Source organism: Drosophila serrata, unplaced genomic scaffold (genome assembly GCF_035046125.1).
Source record: "Drosophila serrata isolate PLE 108 unplaced genomic scaffold, ASM3504612v1 contig_249, whole genome shotgun sequence".
Taxonomy (NCBI): Eukaryota; Metazoa; Arthropoda; class Insecta; order Diptera; family Drosophilidae; genus Drosophila; species Drosophila serrata.
Window position 1 is genome coordinate 2,412,816 of NW_028257147.1, and position 21,228 is coordinate 2,434,043.

A 21,228-nucleotide genomic window follows, 5' to 3' on the forward strand; every position below is an offset into this window, starting at 1 on the left:
TTTTCCCTTTTTTGACTCTTTTACTTAATCTTCGTTGTGGGTTAACCCACACATACACTTTCAAGCACGCACAACTTAATTAGACAGCCAAAAAAAAGCATTAACCTCCTCGAGAGTTGGGAGCTGCATACATAACAAAGTCGGGTTACTGACTTCCCGGAATTTATCCAGATAAAAGGGGAAAACTTGGCAGCTAATTCAGACAATTAAATCAACAAATCAAAGAGCTTCACTAAAACAAATGATTGCTTCGCCTTGAACTACACATATTCTTGCCACTTTATTTAATTCTTTAAGAGTGAAACTTTTATAGACTTTTCACTACAGCATATGCAGTAAATATCTACATCCTTAAAGGGTTCCAATTAGCCATCGATCCGGCACTCTATGCCGCCCAGAAATCAAAGCGAAAAAAAGGGGCGGAAAAATCGTTCCCCCTTCGAACAGCTACTTAACAATGCACGCTCCTTATCGTCAATTAAGTTTAATTGCCCCAGCGAACCACTCGAAATATGCATACAAAGTGAACGGAGGAGGCATCATTGAAACGCTGCCTGTTTTTCAGCTTTTTCCGCTGGCCAACATTAGCACACAGTCCCTATGCCTATGCCCCATTTAACAATCAATTTATTTCGCAATATTTTCGGTTTTGTGCTTCATCGATCCTTATAGTATGGCTGCCCTGCCGCATCGGATGGCAAGTTTTGCAAGTGCTATTTTCTTCAATACTCACTAAATGAATATTCATTCAAATTTCGAGTACGCTGAGGTAGGCATCGCCTGTCCGAAATCGAAGCCATTCGAACCCTAATTGGCTTGACCTCATTGACTGAGGAATTCTGCAACTTGGTTGCAACTTGCAGCTCAACAATACATAGTAGTTACTTTGCCTTTTTAAAAATAACAAATTCTGGTTACTGGGACTCGAGAAAAAAGGAATTTCATGTAGTTCTTGATATTAAAAAAAATATGAATACAACTTTTACAGCTTCAGTTTAGATGTTTATTGTTAAAGTTAGTTCTCTATAAAGAAACTAAACGAGACTAGTAATGAATACTGGGGAATACAAGTTATATAAATAAAAGCATCTCGAAATACATACAAATATGAGTATTTGGATTTTAAGTAATAAAATATATTAAAATTCAACTGTTATAGTTACTTTTCTCTTTTTTTGAAAAATACTCTGGACATATACAAAATAAGTACGTTTTAAAATAAAAGCTTTTTGAGATACATTTACATCTAGATTTAAGTACAAAATTCAGCAGATATTTTTGGTGTCCTAGCTTGGTTTTTATCGGAAGATTATCTTCAATGTGTACAAATAAATAAATAAAATTAATAATAATAAAAGCTGTTCAAGATCGTATATTAAGAGTATCTACGAATGGAGTATTTTACCACTTGCTGGAACCCTTCTCCAAAAGACTGTGGAAAATCGATCCCGGTTGCTGTTGGAGCACCCTTGGATTCCCATCCTCGACAATGCGGCCCTGGTCAAGCACAATTAGCCGGTCATAATCCAGAATTGTTGTCAGGCGATGCTGTGAATTGTTATATATATGTATATACAATATAATTCCTTTATTCCAACAGGATTAACTGCAAACTCACGGCAATGGTAATGATGGTGCGACCCTGGAAGGCCTCATCCGCTGCCTTGAGCAGTGCATTCTCCGTGCTGCTGTCCAGAGCACTTGTTGCTTCGTCCAGGACGAGGCACACGGAGCCCCGTAGTATGGCACGTGCCAGACAGAGTAACTGCCGGTGTCCAGCACTCAGGTTAACGCCCCCATCGCAGATCACCGTGTCTAAGGATTAAATAATAAGAATTACAATTTAAAGTAAATTTATCGATACAAAATATAATGATTAAATGACTAAACTTATGTTTTATGTACGATATAACTACGAGAGGTAACAAAGAAAATTGAATTCCTGATTTATCGTAGTCTCTGAATACAAATGTGAGTGGACAATATATAAAAAGCTATTCTAATATTAATTGGTAATAAGTATATAAATACATACATTATAATGAGATTAAGCAATTAAATTAATCAATGAATAAGAGTTCTTTCCTAAATAGTTTAAATTTATTATAAACAATCCATTAATAATATATTTAAAGGTGAAAACCCTTTGTTAATATCCTTTGTCTAATTAAAACATTCGTATTATACATACCCCCAATAAAATATACCCATTAATTAAGCTCCAGTTCAATTAACTTAACCATCTGATTGACAGAGCTTATTTAAACTGATTGACATGAACAATAATTTTAAAATTGAACAAGAGATTGAGCAATCACTCAATTTCCAACGAAAAATCTATAAAAATAGCAGACTCGAAAAGTACACAAAAATATAGTTGGTATTCAATCAAGAGAATAACACCAAAAAAGCATCAGCTTCCGCAGCAAACGTCGCAAAACTATTGGCTTCTGCCTTCTTTTCAATAAAATGGAATAAAATATCATGACTTTTTCATAAGGCAAATGCTGATCCCAAGGACAGCAAAAGCCACTCGGAGTGACTGTGTTTATTCGAAACGTCAGCAGGAAATAGAAAAGAAAGACAAAATCACACACTCACCCAGACCAAGAGGCAGGTGCACATTGACGAATTCCTTGAGCTGAGCCAACTCAAGGCAGTTCCACAGACGCAGGTCCTGGTAGTAACCGCGTGGATCAAGATTTTCACGTATGGTTGCATTGAACAAATGCACATCCTGGGGAATTATCGACAGTCTCGTTCGCAGCTCGTCTGGTCGAATGCGTTCAATGTCCACATCATCGATGTAGATGTGGCCTTTGGTCGTTTGTAAAACACCGAAAAGGGCCAGACCCAGAGATGATTTGCCACTGCCAGTTCGACCACAGATGCCAATCTGTAAACCAAAATTCCATAGAGATTGAATAGTTACAGTTTAACGGAGATTTTTTGATATGCCACAAGAGCTTGAATAGTTAAGGTAAAAGTTAATTAAACCCTGACGATTATTTTAGGTATTTGCTTTTTAATCTGCATTGCAACCAGGTGGAGGCATTTTTATATATAGTAATTACTCTCCACACATATGCAAAGTGTTTTTTCTATAATCAATCAAAATTCCAGCATATTCGTCAACTGAGAACAATTAAAACCTATTAAGCGCTTTAGCGGGGTTTAAGAGAACCAACTGAACTGCAATATCGCTTTGTCCTCATTTTTTGATTTATTGTCATAGTGATTTTTTCAATTTTATTGTTCAAGATAAATTGACTATCTCTATCTATCTCGTTGTTTCTTTTTTTTGTATTCCATTCACAGTTTAATTTTAAGCCCCAATCAATAATGCTGGCATCTGGCCATAAAATATTATGGCAGTAGTTAAAGGCAAAGTGCACAATTAGTAACAGTCTGTTGAGTAGAAAATTCGTTGATGTGATTTGCTTACTTCTTGTGTATCAATCAGAAAATATATATAAATTTTTTCCTACTTACCCTTTGTCCTGCGGGAATCTTTAATGTCAAGTCACTGATGACATTTTGCTTCTGTCCTTCATATCGCAGGCTCACATTATCGAAGCTGATGTCTCCCCTTTGTGGCCAAGAAATGGGAACACTTTGGTCTAAAAGACAGATTGGTTACAAGTTTGACAGGGAGTATAGAATAGAAACTTATTATAATATAATGCATTTAAAATTTGAATAATGTTAAAAAGTTAAGTGGAAGATTGGGTAGGTAGATTATTAATTATTTAAGTAAAGTGGATATATTAATCAACTTAATCATTATTACCTTACTTTGATCAAAAACCACAAACAATCAGCATTTAAAGTAATTCTGGATCCCAACTAACTTAATTATGAATCGAAAAAACCTTTTGAGCTCGAATGTAATTACAGCCGGTTCAATGAAGCACATTTAAGATGCTTTGGGGCAGTGGCCAAAAGAGCGACTAACTTGCTCATACTTACAGCGCTCCAACTTCCTGGCCTGGACGACCTTCCCGTCCTGCGGTGGCTGTTGCTTATCTTTAATCACCGACGACGTCTTTGTCGTCGCCAGCTCCACCTTGTCGCCAGCTGTCGCCGTGCGGAAGTGGAAGTTTAAGTGATTGCCGTCGCCGGTTGCATTGCCTGCATTTAATTTATCAGCGTTTGCTCCAGCTCCAGATCCGGCACCTCCTCTTGCCCCAGTTCCATTTCCATCCCCTGAACCAGCTGCCGGTCCATCTTCATCAACATCACCGGCAGCTGTCGTTGCGCCTGGGTAAACTTTGTCACCGGCTTTCGGTAGGGACGACCTATCGACTTCACCGCTCACATCTTCACCATCGTCCTTGTCGTCGTCGTCGTCGTAGGTCGTCGGTTCGTCGGTGTCCGCATCCTGTCCCTGGGCATAGTGGGCGATGCGTTCCACGGAGCCCGCATACATCTCCATATCAGCCAAAAGTTTTACAACCCAATTAAGGTAAATCGGCACCAACAACGTGTAGTTTATGGCCAGACCCACCAGCGATGGCGATGGCTTCAGCTCCGACTCCGTTGGGCTTTTATTGACAGCATAAGTTTCGGATTCTGTCCCGCTGCCAGGCGATTGCCTGTAGCGTCCATAGTGGCTGCAACTGACGCTTGCCGTGGCCAGGGCCGTAACGGTGGCCACAAAAACAATGCATCCTCCCAAATAGTCCTGCGGGTGGTAGGTGGAAATACATTAAAGTGTGCCATGTGATTAAGAGGTGGAGAAACAGAGAGAGAGAGAGATCGGAATCTGGAGGACTCACACTCAGTTGTCATGACAAGGTTAAGGTCGTGTTATGGCTGGAATTTCTTTGATTGCATTAGAGATTTAGAGTAAAGCACTTGAAACGCATTAAGAACAGTGTGTTTTCTTTTACATTGTCATGTACGTATAATATTCTGCTTTAAGCTGAGCAAAGATAACGAAGGGAATCTATACCTGATATTATTTCTCTAATCTTATCTATATCATATCAAAAATGCAATATCATACAGTTTAAGTTTGAATTGGGAAAGATATAGCATTCGATTTTAAAGACAGACAGTAGTTTGATATATCAAAGAGGATATCAAATCTTTAATACACTTAAATTATATTTTTTTAATAGTTGTTTTATTGATATAAAACTTTTGCCCGCCTAAATATATACTTTTGAAATCTTTGATCAATATTTAACTAAATATAAGCCCGTCAATTATATAAGATGACTATTTAAGGCTAATCTCTCCATAATAATCTAATATATATTTACCAAGGATACACCCAGCCAGCGATGGCTTGTGTTTAGCAAAGCATAAGCAATTGTATTTGCCTCGAGACGTTTGAACAGAATCTCTGTGAATCGGGTTTGCTGATTATAAGCTCGTATAGTTGTCACACCCTGAATAGTCTCCGAAAGATGAGATATAACCGGTGAGTTGGTTGTATTTTCAATGCGCTGCAGTTCCCTGAGAATAAGAAATTAAAATAATAATAAAAACAAATATATAAAACCTTAGATTAAACTCACCGTGCCGAGCACCTGAAGAACTTTTGTATTACATAATAGGCCCCACAGATGGGCAGTGTGAGGACCAGAAACCAAGGGGTGATGGTCACATTTATCAGGATGGCCGACAGGCAGAGCAAAGTGAATTGCAGCAATCGTTGGCCAGTGGCCGCAATTTTCTATGAACACAAAAGCGCATAGTTATGGGTTATTTAAGATATATACCTTCGATTCAAACCACATAGGTCATGGCCTGAACTACAATAACAAGAACAACAAAATATAAATACAAAATGTAGACCAAACGTGCTTATCGTCGGCCCATCTTAATCAAAGGGGCCAACTTCGTGCCCGTATATATTTCATGCCAATGTTAAAATGAAAATGAACGAGAACTGATGGCTAAAACCGGCACGATTCAATGGTAGAGGAGAAAAGGGGTCGGGGTCAGAGGTAGGAACGATGACAATGGATAACAGAAATAACAAATCTCACCTTATCAATGACGGCCATATCGTTGCTGAAACGATTCACAATACGTCCGAGCGGCGTCACTTGGAAAAAATGCAACGTTTTATGCAAAATCGTTTGCAGCAGCTTATCGTGCAAATTACGACGAGCATTACAGCCGGCCCATTGTCCGGCCGGTGTTGATACCAGGGCCATTATAATGCAAACACACGAAATTGCAGCATACATGCGAAAATAGTACGTGACTTCGTGGCCCTCCTCCTCGATGCCATTCTGTCCAACAGCTTTTGCTCCGACTCCTGCACCTGCAGCTGCTCCTGCTCCTACTCCTACTCCTGCTGCTGCTCCTACTCCTGTATCCTGGCTCTTCACGTGAGCATCGCTCCAATGGCGCAGCCATACGTCCGTATAGACACGCAAACACTGCCAAATTAGTGCGGTGATAAAAAAGACAGTGATTATGGGCAGACCGGCGGCTCGTATGTACATTAGATATATGTCGTCCGATATTTTGCCATATTTGCGTTCGGTGTCAATCGATGTCGTTGATTCATTGGCGACATTGGACGCAGGAGTAGCCGCCAGCACGTGTCCTTCGCCTCCATCCGCAGGAGCCAACGAAGTCACGTTCTCCTCTGATTCTTTGTGGGATGCTGCTACTGATTCGCCATTGTCAGCGCAATTTATTGTGGTACCTTTGGAGTCAATATTTACACCTGGATTTTGTGTGGGGAAAAAGACGGAAAAAGAGAATGAGATGTGAACCTTTGAACGTTATCTGAGTGATAATAAAGAAAACATAACTATATCGATTAGATAACTATTATTCTGGCCTTCTAAACATTCAAATGTAATTCTTTCTTTAAGTTATGCCTAAAACTAAACAAAGATTGTTTCAAGAAGCAGAGTTCGATATAAATTGTTTATTTAACAAATAACTTTACTTTTAATATGATAAATGTTTGATACTAAATATCTAATTGTAAAACTATACACAGCCACCACAATAAATTTAAAATCCTATTATAAATCCAATCAAAAATTAAAACTATTTATTGCAACGAATAAAGAGATATGTCTGCGACTTTTTAATTGAAAACTATAAACTTGAATTGATTGACTTTTCCGTCAATTAAAAAATAAACGAAAACACACTAGTGTCTGTTTTAAAAGCAAACGGATTTTGGGTTTACTGATGATTGACAGAGGTTGTGAGGTTGTGAGGAAAACATCATCAAGTAACTTGTTGTCAAAGCCACATGAGACCGCCCACATCAATTATAAGTACCATCTTACCGTTTAACTTCGAGAGTTGGCAGAGTCGAAACTAATTGAAAGGGAAGCTCACATCCTGGATGCAGATTTGCTTGGCGGAAAGGAAGGAAGGATGACATGGGACTCCATTGAATGGAGTGATACTTGCAGCACTGATTAAATCGAAAGTTTTCACTGCGAACCCGCTGACTTATCAGCCAAATATTGGTGGATCAATGCATCAAGTTAAGCCAAAGTTTCCCTGCTGCAAGTTTTCGAGCCCTGGAACGCTGTCTCCTTTAACTTGACTTGCCGCCGCCATTGCCACTGCCTCTGCCGCCTGGGAGCTCAAAACTTTTAAAATCAAAGTTGATTTAAGTTTTAAGCTACACACACGCATGCAGCCAGGAGTAAAATTATAACGAGGAGGAGGAGTATAAGGTTCCCCCGAGTGAATTGCCAGACAGACAGGCCAAGGAGGATAATATTCCAATATATATTGTGCGCATCGTGTTTGCAGTTTTCACGCCCAAACTAATCAATATTCATTATCATCGATTTCTAAGCATTATCTCGTTTTCATTATACATTTAAAAACTAAGGAAAACAATTTCTTGTTAATGCCCTCTGGGTGGGTTATTGATTTTATGAGATTATACTTATACTACTTTGTAAGTAATGATTATGAGGGCTTTGTCACTAAAGTATTCTTAGAAGAAAATACAAAAATTACTTACACTTTTTGGACTTTTCCTCAGACTCTAGCTGCACCTCACCAAGCTTGGGGTTTTGTAAAGAGATTGGCTGGGGGACAAGGTCGGTTGTTGGAAAATGCAAAATGGGCGGTGATTCCTCAGAAATACTCCTGTAAATTAAAGTAAAAGTGTGGTAAATAATATAGAAATTAATTCCATGAATTAATCTTGTCTCACTCACAAAATGGAATTGGTGGCGCTCAGCGGGTGATGATGATTCTTTGGCTTATTGGAACGCCGCATGGACATGCGTCGCAAGAATTGCTGGAAGCTGCCCCGAACTTGATCCTCTCCGTTCGTGTTCGTCCTGGTTCCCGCCTCCGTATCCTGTAAGTCTGCCTCCGCCTTGGCCACCTCTATGGCCGGTGGTGATGATGCATTCCGCGACAAAGGCTGATGCTGGACATGCTGCGGTGGCTGCCAGGACTGGACGCGGGGTTCTGATGGCACAATGGCCACATCACTGCCATCCACACTGCTCTCCGCATAACTGCTACAACTGGTGGCCAGGGCACTGCGATTGAGGACATCTCCGCTGTTGGAACTCGAAGCCGAAGTAGCTGTCAGAGTACTAAGACCGCTTAGACGATGCCAAGAGTTAGTTGTCCGGCTACCACGACGACTCAGGGTGTGTCGGCGTCGAGGTCGCATAATAACATCATCTCCTTGGCATTCGTCGATCGGCAACGGAGCATCGAACATCAGATGCCTTGAGCCATAAATACTGGAACGCTTCCTCTGCAAGCCACTGTAGCCACCACAGGATCCCAGGGAATAGGACTATCAGAAAAGGCAATTTAGTAATCAAGAAACCTTAAATATAATAAGGTCCTACCACAGGCACTTGATCATCCTCTTCATCCTCCTCGACCACATGAGATGATATATTCGTCACCGATATGCAACCACTGCCATCGATGGCATCTGCATTGGAACCGCCACCGGAATCCATGGTCACAGAGATGGAACGTTGTAGTCCCAGTTTGCTTACATTTCTCAGAAGTTTCCAACGCTCACAGGCAGTTCGATCTGTTGGACTTATATAAAAAAAATATTTAAAAAATTAATCATTAAATCAACAAAATATTTATATTATATACTTACTTTTGATTGGAATTATCTTTCTTGGCATTTGCCAAGGCTATCAAAGAGTTCCATTTGGCCGTGATACGTGGATGCTTTTGTTCTATTTCAGAGTAGGTGCCACAAGCTTCAACACGACCTTCTTTCATAACAATTAACTAATAATTCATAAGAATTAGAAATAAGAAAATAGGGTAAATAAATAATTATCTATGAGCAGTAAGTATCAATGAACATTAAGTATCTGTGACCAGTAGGTAAATACGATCAGTAAGTATGTATCTATGACCAGTTACTAACTTTGAACACTAATAAACAATGACTTGCAACTTTTGTAACACAACACATGACTTAGGCTTGGCCGGCAGCAGCCACTTCGTTCCGGGGATGTTAGAACAACTTGGGAATCATATGCACAGATGTGCGAGATTTGTTTTGGATCAAATTTAAGAACAAGCTATTTGAATGAAACTATTCAGTTGATCTTCTATATACTTTTACAAAATTATAAATCGGAGCATGCCAAATCGGTGGACTATATATATACATATATATAGCTTACATAGGAACAATAGGACGATTTATAGAACTATGATCAGTAATTAAGTATGACGATTAATTAACTATGATCAGTAATTAACCATGATCAGTAAGTTTCTATGAACTGTAAGTAACTCTGAACATTAATTATCTATGACCAGTGAGCAACTATTATCAGTAAGTATCTATGACCAGTTACTAACTTTGAACACTAGTAAACAATGACTTGCAACTTTTGTAACACAACACATGCCTTAGGCTTGGCCGGCAGCAGCCACTTCGTTCCGGGGATGTTAGAACAACTTGGGAATCATATGCACAGATGTGCGAGATTTGTTTTGGATCAAATTTAAGAACAAGCTATTTGAATGAAACTATTCAGTTGATCTTCTATATACTTTTACAAAATTATAAATCGGAGCATGCCAAATCGGTGGACTATATATATACATATATATAGCTTACATAGGAACAATAGGACGATTTATAGAACTATGATCAGTAATTAAGTATGACGATTAATTAACTATGATCAGTAATTAACCATGATCAGTAAGTTTCTATGAACTGTAAGTAACTCTGAACATTAATTATCTATGACCAGTGAGCAACTATTATCAGTGAGTATCTATGACCAGTTACTAACTTTGAACACTAATAAACAATGACTTCCAACTTTTGTAACACAACACATGCCTGGGGCTTGGCCGGCAGAAGTCAATTCGTTCCGGGGATGTTAGAATCAGTTTGGGAATCATAAGTACAGATGTGCGAGATTTGTTTTGAAACAAATTGCAGCTATTTTAATGGAACTATTAAGTTATTATTCTGTATAATTTTACTAGTATATAAATCGGGGCATGGCGAATCGGTGGACTACATATGTATATAAACATATCAATAGCTGCCATAGATAGTATCGTAAAATTTTAAGAAAAAAAAATCATAACATTTCTAGTTTTCTATAGATTTTCATCAAATTTGATATATAGCTATTATGTATTAATCTAGAATTTTGTATACAATTTTCTGAAAATCGGACTACTATATCATATAACTGGCATACAAACGATCGTTAAAAATATAGGAAAATGAAAAACGGTGAATGTAAAACGTGCCAAAGTTAGCTTACTTTCTTCTTTATCTTTACAACTTACATATTCAGCCTCTTTAATGCGATGTAGTTGTTGTGTCACAAGAATAAAGGTACGATTTGATTTTTGCAGCATTTCACGAACACAATGTTGAAATATATGATCCCCCACTTCATTATCTAGGGAAGCCAAGGGATCATCCTATAATGTAGAATAATAAATACAAATATAAGATAAGGTATAACAGATATGTAAACGAAATTAATAAATGGGTATTGTATTATATTAAATTTAAATAATTTAGTTTCTCAGTAAAACTTCTTTAATTTTACTTTGCAATGTAGACAATTTGACAATACACTTTAAAACAAACTATTCTCATTAGGAAATTGTCTTTCCTTAATCACTGGGATGCAGCATATTATTGACCTGCACCCATTTTATAAACTCCTCACTTTCGATGCCCGCATTCAGGGCCTCCTGCTTCAGGGTGGTTCCATTCCTGTGAGCAGCCATGGCAATTGCAGCGGATCGCTCATAGCCAATGTGGGGACTCAGAGCCGTGACTAGCATCAACGAGGTCTTTGTGAATTTTTCAATCCTACACATATTAGGCTCTATGCCCGCCAGGCAGTTGGCACAAAAGGATCTCATGCCGTCGCCCAGAATCGTAACGGATCGCAGGACATTGGCACCGATCATCGGCATAAAGGCATTCACCTGGAACTGTCCGCTACTTGCGCCCACCGAAACAGCCACATGATTGCCCATCACCTGGGCACAGATCATGGTAAGGGCCTCACACTGGCTGGGAATCACGATGCCGGGCGAAAGCGGGATAGCCGGTTCACTCTGCGGCAGATGGAGCTCACCCAGTCCGCTGCGGGGTCCCGATGCCAGGAGGCGGATATCGTTGGCTATTTTCAGCAAACTAGCCGCTATGGTGTTGAGTTGTCCGTGTAATTCAACCAGGGCATCACAGGTGGACATGGACTCGAAGACATTTGGAGACTTCACAAATGGCAGACTCGATATCTCGGCGATCCGTTTAATGCAGGTTTCTTCAAATCCCTCCTTTGTGTTCAGACCCGTGCCCACATCATTACCTCCGATGGGCAGCTCATACAGCCGGCTCAAAGCCGAATCCAATCGATCTCTGCCATTCGTAAGTTGCTGGTAATAGCCACTAAACTCCTGGCCAAGGGTCAGCGGCACAGCGTCCATCAGATGTGTACGTCCTATCTTGACAATGGATTCCCAATCGTGCATCTTCTTGCACAGCAAATCAATGAAGGTCCTCAGAGCAGGATACAAATTCTCCTGCAGCTCCATGGCCACGGCGATGCGAACGGCCGTGGAGAAGGCGTCGTTGGGGCTCTGCGAGAAATTGACATGTTCATTGGGGTCCACCGGCTCTTTGGTGCCCATCTGGCCGCCAAGGATCTCAATGGCACGGTTGCACACCACCTCGTTAACATTCATATTGGTATGCTCCCCAGAACCCGACTGCCAGATGACCAGGGGAAAGTGCTCTTCGTCGTACAGCTTCCCAGATATGACATCGTCACAGGCCTTGGAGATGGCCTCGCACAGACGCTCCTCCATGCCACAACCCTTGTTCGCCTCCGCAGCTGCCTTCTTCACAACACCCATGGCCTTAATAATGGATCGCTGGGAGTATGCAGGATTTAGGAGTATTTCTAGATATAATTTTATGGATATAAATATACTGGCATGCGCTCTTCAACTCCACCAATGGGAAACTTCATCAGTGATCGCATGGTCATCGGTCCATACATCCGATCCAGGGGAATGTGCACAGGACCCATGGAATCATATTCAACCCTAGTATCTGGAACAATCAGCCGGGCCAGCTTGTACATCAAGCTAAAGATTTCCTTTTGGTCGAACGACATTTTGAAGGGAATTAAAAATATATAATAACTGATTCGAAGGGGAGTATAATTCTAAGGCCTATACTGATAAGTCAAAGGTGGTTTGATTAAAGGAACATTATTGCTAAAATTAATTAAAGAATTTAAACCATCTTACCATTATGACCACATTAGCCGATGAATATATAGCTCGAGCTATGACAACTCGCTGCCTTTGACCACCGGAAATATTAATGCCACGCTCTCCAATAATGGTTAGATCGCCCCTGGGCATTAGTTCAATATCAGGCTTAAGAGCGCAGGCTTCTATCACAAAATCATATCGTTTGGGTCGAAAGGACTCGCCAAAAAGTATATTCTCCCGAATGGTGTCATTCAAAAGCCATGGTTGCTGAGAGACATAAGATATGGTACAGGTTCTGTGAAGTACAAAAAAATAAGGAATATTTAATAACCATTTAATATGATTAACTTTCTTCTGTGTTTGGTTATTAAACAAGTTCTTCAAATCAGTTGCAGCACATTCAAGTACAAAGGAATTCCTATTTAATATATGTGCCAGACAGTACATATGGAAGAAACATAAATTTGCAAGCCAAAAAGAGAAAAAAAGACGCCTAGAAAACCCTGAAGATACCACAGCGAAAAAACGTACTCGAACTAACATAGACATTTATTACAGTAATTGAAATTATTGCACATTTGCCGTTTGCCAAGGCAAAAGGATACTGCGTTGGAGACGGAGATGGAAATGAAAATGGAGCAGTCCTGGTTTCCTCCCCAAGGAAGAAGCAATAGAAGCAAAGGCCACAGGATCGAAGTGCACACCCATCTTCGTTTCCGCTCCGCGATTTCCACTTGTTAAATGCATTTGTATATGGAGCCTGGCCTCCTCCTCCCACCCATTTCCCGGGAAAGCTGCAGCCTGCCACGAAACCATTTTTATTTTATGTGCAATAAAATTAACAACGTACACACAGGCGTTTTGTGATAAATTACTGAATCACGTGGCGTGCATTGAAACGGCTGTTAAAATATGTTGAATGACTGCAGCGGAATTCGATTGCTGCAACAATGAAAGCTTAAACTATTCCACCTGCTAGTCGTGACTTTCCTTAATATTCCAGAATACTTTAAATATTTAGCTAGACTGTATGACTAAGCCTCTAAAACCTGGTAATGTGTAAACACAATTTATAATCAATTAATACAAATTAAGCTGGCTACCTTTTGCTGATTTAATTATGCTATTTAATTTTAAAATGGGAGTAAATCTCCAAATTGGCTGCATTAAAAATCGATCTAAAACTAGTGCTAGTTCCCCAAATAAGCTATATATTTTGTGGCTTGGGTAATCTGCATACGAAAATAGGTGAAAATTATGCAATTAAATGTGATAAATGGGCAAACAAAGTTATCCTCTACTACTACTCCTGTGGTACTTGCGGGGGCGTAGATACTGAAACTGCTGTTGGCAGAACTGAAAATAAGCACATAAATAGCTGAGTAAATTTACATGAGCAGCATGTTGAGCTGGGTGTGGCGGTGGCCTGTGTGTTGACAGACAAGGAAACGTGCTTAATCTTGGCCACAGGGACATTGTCTAAGGTATTCTCCAAGAGTTCTACCAGCTTAAAATAGGAGAAGGTTTTTGAGCTGAAACTGAAAGGAATGAAGCCTAAGATAACAACAACATACGGTTGATATCGATTTAGGTATTTAATTTTATTTCTTATTTTTAGAATTTTGTAATTAACTAAATTCTGAGAAGGAATTAGTTACATATAGAATACAACACTTTGAATATCCGAAGTAATACCAAAGTCAATCAGAATGTGGAATCTCTCGAGAAAATGTGTTAGGTTGTATTTCAGTCTATATTGCTTTTTCCTTTCCTTTAACATTATAACAAGTTGGGATATATATTAATCCACCTACTTAATTTATGGTTCTATATTCTCTTTAAACATTTTTCTTCTAAATAAATTGATTCTCCCCAAATATATACTCACTTGTGCCAAAACATATTGCCCACCAGCAGGGGCATTTCCATGAGCAAAGCTGACAGAAGCGATGTCTTTCCGCTGCCATTTTTTCCCACCACAATTGTCAGTTTTCCTTTGGGCACTATAATTCCAGGAACATGCAATTGCACCAATGGCATCTGACTCTGTGGCTTCCATGTGAAGAGTCCATCGTTGATCGACACAGCAATGTCATCGGGCATTTTCAGGAGCAAGGAATCTCGACGCCAGCTATCCGTATTCCTGGCACGCACCACCGAGAATTCCACGGGCTTTTCCATTCCTCCGCTAGTGCCACGCATTTTTGGAGGCCGAATGGCCACATAGGGTGTATTCCGTAGGAGTTCACGTCGCTGTTGCACTAGTTTGTTGTGACCCAGCTCCTGGACAGAGGACAAGGCGGTGTCGACGCCAACGGGCTCATCCTCGTTGCTCTGCAGCAGGGGAGTGGATGTGGTGGGCAATGGCAGCTCCACGGCGGTTTCAGGAACTCCAAATTGTTGGGCCAACCGTTTCTCATTCAGTTTGTTCTCCGCCTGCGCCGTGCGCATCGTCATGTTGGACTTCTCCTGGGTCTCGTACATATCCAAAGAGGCATCGCTTTTGCTCAGTATTCTGGCCATATTTCGAATACCCTCAAACTGTTTATGGATCTCGCTGGACTTTAGGAAACGTTCCAAACGACGGGTGGACACTCTAGCTGCTATGATGATGGGCACCGTGATGGGAAAGATCAGGAGAGGCACTGTGAGCTGCTGGAACAGGGCCAAAGATGAGAAGAGCCGGCTGGCATTCAAATCAAAGTCCTGATCCCGCTGTAACCACACATAGACGCCCAGAGTCACAAAGGTAATCAAAACGGTGGCGATATGGGTAAGAACAGCTGTTTACAAAAGTTAATTTAATTATTTCAAAGTAAAAAAGTATGTAAAAAATCCATTACCCATTAGTGTCCAAAATGTGGCATCCTTGTTGAGATACTTGAGTTCATTCTTTCTTGCCTCTTGAATCTTCTTGAGAAACACCTCATCCCAGGCATTGAGTTTTATGACTTTGATGCCAACCAGAGTGTCGTGAATTTTCTTTAAACGCTCATCAGTGTATTTCTTTAAATATATAAAAAATCTAATGTAGTTAAACGTTTTCTTAAAGTATTAAAATATTAATAATAATATTAATAAATAAATGTGTACATACTGCGATAATCTCGGCGTTCTTTGACATTGCATTTCCAATGATGAATTGCAGAGGCGTCATTATCAGAATGCAGACAATAGAGCCAATTACTGCACTTATTCCCAAAGTCAGATACAACAAATATATAACCACAAATATCTGTAAAAAGAACATTTTAACAAAGATTTATAGTTAGTAAATATAATGTAATTAAATACAGTACAGAATTAGCTTTAAGTCACGTAGCATCTTATTCCAAACATTAAGACAAGCATTTATATCTGCTGTAATATGCAATAACACATTAAATAGGCCAAATGTAATATCAAATTAAATTTATAGCCTGGCTATTATATTATATATTTAACAAAAAAAAACATTAAAACTCGCTTTCCTCCAAGTCGAGAATTTGTCAAACGGCCAATGCTATAAATTAGGTTCATGTTAGCAAACATCAAGGGAGCCCCAAATGGCACACAAGTTGCTCATAAATTGTTAAAAACGATTAGACTATGCCAAATCTCGGTACAAACTTTAAATGGAATGGCCCAGGCATAGTGGATGATCAAGAAGAATTGCATTATATTCGAAGTGTCCTCGGTCATGTGGTTGGTGATGCTGCCAATGTCATTAAAGCCATTTGAATCTAAAATTAAAAGTAATTTGGGTATTTGAAATTATTCAAATATTAGGAAAATATAATAATAAATTAACAGATCATTTTCAAACATTTCTTTAACTTGGTTATATATAAATTAGCTATGTGAAGACTAAGCCAAAAGGTTTGTAATAAGGTAATATAAAAAGAAAGTGGCTTTCCCTTAATAAAATTCTTTACTGTCATTTTATTGGGAATAATCACCTTCTTTTTAAATAAGGAAATGGATACTTTTAGTAACAATATTATATTATAAATAATTGTAAAAGTGTAACCATTTATTTTTCCCCCAAATATGAATACTTACCAGTCGAATTTTCCACTTGCTCTGAAGTTCCTTTGGTGTCATCATTTTTAGGTTTCTCATCTGCATCACCACCCCCGCCCCAATTTAGGAGCAAACTTTTTCTATAAATCAGACCCTGCAGGGACGATTTAATCCTGAGCCCCGTCATGTTCAGGATGTGCGTCGAGGCCTGGGACAATGCGCCCTGCGTCAACGCGGCCAGCAGGACAATCCAAGCGATGCACCAGCCATTCGCCAACAGATCCGACCAGGTGCTGCAGTAAACCCTCACCTGGCCAATGTTTGTGCCAAAGACCTCGTCGAATTCGGTGCTCACACTGGAGGTGGAGAGCAGGTTGGACTCAGAGTCATCATCCTCCTCCCGATTCCAATTTCCGACATCGGCATACAGTTTTTCTATATACTGAACTATTTTCTGTATGGCCAGCGGTCCAATCAATGCAAATAAATCAGCGGCCAGCTTCAAAATGCCGCCCAAAGCAAACATACGCCAACTGTTCTTTATGTAGCAATACCACAAGGATGGCGACGAGTTCGATTTTTTCTGTGGATCAAAGTTGGAAAATTATACGATTGCGTGCACAATGAATGGATATGGATATGAATATTTGCTTACCACCTCCTCTGTATAAACATATAGAAAGTGGTCGTAATGGCTCCTGGCACTATCCTCCAATTTCATATGCCCCAGATCCTCCAGCTCCAGCGGCTCATTGTAGCCCAGCCAGAGGAGAGGAGTCAGCCACCAGAAGCAGGATTTTGAATAAAATGTGGCCAGTGAATGCTTGTAGCCGATTTTGCCATGGTCATCCAAATAGTCATCATGATAGCACTGTCAGAGAAAGGTATAGTCATATATTAATGTATTTAAATAATTTACTAATTAATTTGCATTGGGTAGATTAATTTATGTAAAAACTAGGAAGGCTGAACAAATTTAATATTTGTCCTTAATAAAGTATTATGTTTAATTCTTATTTTATAAAGTTCAGACTTCAATTATTCTATCTTACAGTCCGCGTACTCATAATTCATTTGACTTGATAAATACATCCTTTTTGCTGAGCGTTTATTTTTAACTCTGAGGCTCGTCCTTTTGCCGAGCTAACATAAAGAAATAAATAAAATATTCGACAAGTATACAAAGCATTAAGCTTAAAATCTGCGCTTAACCTCAATTAAAATTTAAACATGCAAATCGCATTGCGATGTTGTCGCTTCCTCTCTTATTATGTCAACTTGTACTTATTTGGCTGTGGATTAAAAAACAAGCTTCTGTCATTGCCACAGTCATAGGCAGTTACCTTGGTAGAAGTTAATCCTTATACACTAACTTAGAGACTTTTGATTTTTATATAACCAAGGCATAATTTCAAATGAATCTATAAATAACATAGTTATACTTACCTCTTTGTAAATGGTAAAACCATCCAGCGATGCCAAGGCCATCATGCACATGGCTGACACACCCACCAGGCACGTCTGAAGCTCCAGGACATCTTCGTAGTACACCAACTCGGACAGTTCGTTGGTGCGCAGGGCAAAAAGCACTACCTCAACGGCTGTACTTGCATACAGAAATACTGCAAAAATAAAAGAGGAGAAAACCCAAGGGGACAGGTGAATGAATACATTTACAGATGCTTCTGTCAAACAAAACTCACCTGTCGCCTTCTTGCGCTCCACCATGCGATGATACAGCATTAGCGTAAGTGTCAGCAGTGTGGCAAATAGTGCATTCCATGCTTCTCCTGAACCAATAACGATCAAGAAATTTCTTTCTCCAGGACCAAACTCAAAGAGCTGGTTGAGCTGACGGACACTGCGATGGGGCAGAAGGGTCCTGGCCAATTCCAGACTATTTGCACCCAACAGGAGCAGGGAAACGGCGGCACGTACATTGTGGAACATTAGCAATGTTTTATGGCATCTGCAGTAAAAGATTAATTATGAATATGCACAAAGGTTTAACAATAATTTTATTTATAAAGCCGCTTTCCTCCTTCATGAAAGTGAATCTGATTTTACTTGTATTTAAGGAACTATTTAAACTAAGAACTTTCACTTAGAACGAAATTGAAATTAATTAACTTATTCGCTGATAAACTTGTTTTTGTATAATCTTAACAGCATCTTATCTTCTTTCAGTAAATTTTCTATTAATAAATAGTATTAGTGGTATCGTTTGCTGACTGAAACAGAATTCATATATTAATAATATATTTTAATTAATTAAAGATCAAAGATTATTTCAATCATCAGCATAGACAACTATTCATTTTAGATTGTAGAAACTCTTAGCCTAAAAGCCTAAATATTTCTTTTGACACCATTTCATAAAATGTGCATTATACAAAACATAGAAATCATGCTCTAGGCAGCCCTCAGACAAATATCCGCCAATGTTTCTATAATTAACTGTAATTAATAATGATATTGATTTCGTATATCTGGGCTATTCATATTTATTTGTATTGAAATGTGCACCCTCAGCACAAAGTGAGGTGTAGATGCAATTGAGATTTCCACTCATTGAGAACACTTTGGCACGCGTCGCGTTATTCCATGAATTCAGTATGCATTTGTGCGTTTTTATTTTAATTTCACTGTGTGGGATGCACATACAAAATATATTTCTCAATGACGAATGCACTTGAGTTCCCGGATATCAATTATTGGTTTTTAAGTGGATTTTTTTAAAAGTTACATAAGGAAGGTCAGAATATTTGATTTAATTATATTGTAAGGGAAAGAGTATGTTTTTTCTGAAGGAAAAAATCGGAGACTGTATTGTTTTAATCTATGCTTTACATCATTAATTAACAAAATTAATATTAATTTACAGTACAGTGTTTGGTCTTTAAAAATATATAAAGTTATTGATTATTAAAACTTTTTTTTCTCAAAATATTAAACTATACTTCCAAAAACTTTAATATTTAAAGAGTAAAAGAGTAATTTTGTTCAATATTTTAAAATATAACTCAATTAATTTCCGATTTCCTTTATTAATTATGTTTCCAATATATTTCCATGCTAATATACGAGAGCTTTAATCTTGAAACAACCAAATTCAATTAGGAAACAACGCAGCCCATTTAAAATTAATTCCCGTATAAAATCAAAGACATAAATCAACTTCTCCAGCTCCATGGTCATCTCTCTCCAGAATTTGTATAATCTACAAAAACGCATGTGCTAAATTTAAACAAATGTGCTCATTCGCCTACAAATACATTTGAGGGAAATATGTACATATTTAATTTTGTTTTTAGTGGTGAATTTAGAACAGAAGTGAACTGGATAGCAAAAAATATCTCTTACGATAATCTCAGGAAAACTCCATCAAAAGAGCTAGTGACCCTATTTTAGCACAAGCTTTTACACAATTTTAATGAGTGAAAATAGCGCTTAATGGAGAGTGCCAACTCATTGTAAACAATACAAAAACACACATGTTTATTCGGTTGGGATGCAAAACAAATAAAACAAAGGGGGAATTCTTTAAATATAGCTTTAAAATGTGTCAATACTGCTATTTGAAGGGTTTTGAAAACTTTGTGGATTTAGAAAGCACTTGTTTATTCAAATGATTTATTACAATTGAAACATTGTACTTATAATAAAACTCACTTTTTATATCTTTGCCAAACAAATAGCCATCCAAAAAGTAACAGAATAATGCTCATACACGTAAAAACACGCTTCACACGGTCAATGCCGCAAACATCTGTATTTAAATTATCGTAAACAGAGCGTACATGACCATTTAAATGATCGCAGTGTATTATATTGAACAACTGCTTCATAATGGCTAATAAAACGAACTTAAATAGCCCGCAGCCCCGTAGGAATTTAATTGTTTTCTAAAGTTTACACTGGCGCCGGATCTTTGACTCTCCTCCCTCAAAATTGATTTCACTTTTTTGATTTCATTCCAAAAATGAATATTATTGTCTTCCCGTTGCGCATATTCCTTTATATGTACATATATTTTCCACAATTAAATACGATTCTTGAGGCATTCACTTTTCAACTTTTTCGCGTTCAACAACAACAGGTTGAGTAAAATTCAAAAGAAATTCTCAATATAAACAAACTATTTCGCAATCGGGAATATGCACTGCGGTTTGTGATGCCGCAATATGTGTTGTATGAGATGTATCCAAAAAAGAAAACTTTATTCCCATTCCAACTGAGAGGCCGTCGTCGCGTCCACAATTATTATTATTTAAAGTAATTTTTCTTATGCTTTTTTGGATAAACAAAATAGCAGCGAGAAGAGAGATATGGAATTGTGTTTTGTGGCGCACGTTTTCCGCGATTATGAAATCTTCTAGAGAAGAAAAGGCCGACTGACCGCGTCCGTGCATGGCAGCGCACTAAGCTCTTCGCGCACGCCGGAAAAATCACGAAGACGTTCGCAGCCACCCGAACTAGATCTGATATATATATATACATACATAT

The 21,228-nt window shown here is 38.6% G+C and overlaps 2 protein-coding genes across 2 annotated transcripts; both read right to left on the minus strand.

The window, feature by feature from the left end:
• Positions 1 to 989: 989 nt before the first annotated feature.
• Sur (Sulfonylurea receptor) lies at positions 990 to 21,165 on the minus strand. Its single transcript, XM_086832578.1, has 23 exons — positions 20,395 to 21,165; positions 18,426 to 18,691; positions 18,169 to 18,344; positions 17,378 to 17,593; positions 16,762 to 17,305; positions 16,330 to 16,442; positions 15,818 to 15,955; positions 15,564 to 15,726; positions 14,609 to 15,503; positions 12,754 to 13,015; positions 10,765 to 10,902; positions 9,089 to 9,225; positions 8,820 to 9,021; positions 8,166 to 8,764; positions 7,967 to 8,094; positions 6,000 to 6,691; positions 5,526 to 5,683; positions 5,268 to 5,463; positions 3,970 to 4,684; positions 3,493 to 3,620; positions 2,602 to 2,896; positions 1,619 to 1,815; positions 990 to 1,548 (listed from the first exon to the last, which is right to left on the minus strand). The coding sequence occupies exons 1-23, from the start codon at positions 20,568 to 20,570 to the stop codon at positions 1,402 to 1,404; spliced, it is 6,681 nt and encodes a 2,226-aa protein (XP_086688704.1). The 5' UTR covers positions 20,571 to 21,165; the 3' UTR covers positions 990 to 1,401.
• Fum4 (Fumarase 4) lies at positions 11,001 to 12,717 on the minus strand. Its single transcript, XM_020944458.2, has 2 exons — positions 12,432 to 12,717; positions 11,001 to 12,372 (listed from the first exon to the last, which is right to left on the minus strand). Exons 1-2 carry the CDS (start codon positions 12,615 to 12,617, stop codon positions 11,101 to 11,103), a joined length of 1,458 nt encoding a protein of 485 aa, XP_020800117.2. The 5' UTR covers positions 12,618 to 12,717; the 3' UTR covers positions 11,001 to 11,100.
• Positions 21,166 to 21,228: the final 63 nt, after the last annotated feature.

What these genes read in the sequence shown, in the direction of transcription:
- Fum4 (XM_020944458.2), bottom strand. Translation starts at nt 12,617, where the DNA reads ATGTCGTTCGACCAAAAGGAAATCTTTAGCTTGATGTACAAGCTGGCC. An exon ending in GAGTTGAAGAGCGCATGCCA is followed by an intron (nt 12,373 to 12,431) that starts GTATATTTATAT and finishes GCATACTCCCAG; the next exon opens with CGATCCATTATTAAGGCCAT.
- Sur (XM_086832578.1), bottom strand. Translation starts at nt 20,570, where the DNA reads ATGAAGCAGTTGTTCAATATAATACACTGCGATCATTTAAATGGTCAT. An exon ending in GGAGCGCAAGAAGGCGACAG is followed by an intron (nt 18,345 to 18,425) that starts GTGAGTTTTGTT and finishes TTATTTTTGCAG; the next exon opens with TATTTCTGTATGCAAGTACA. An exon ending in CACATTTTGGACACTAATGG is followed by an intron (nt 15,504 to 15,563) that starts GTAATGGATTTT and finishes TTTTGTAAACAG; the next exon opens with CTGTTCTTACCCATATCGCC.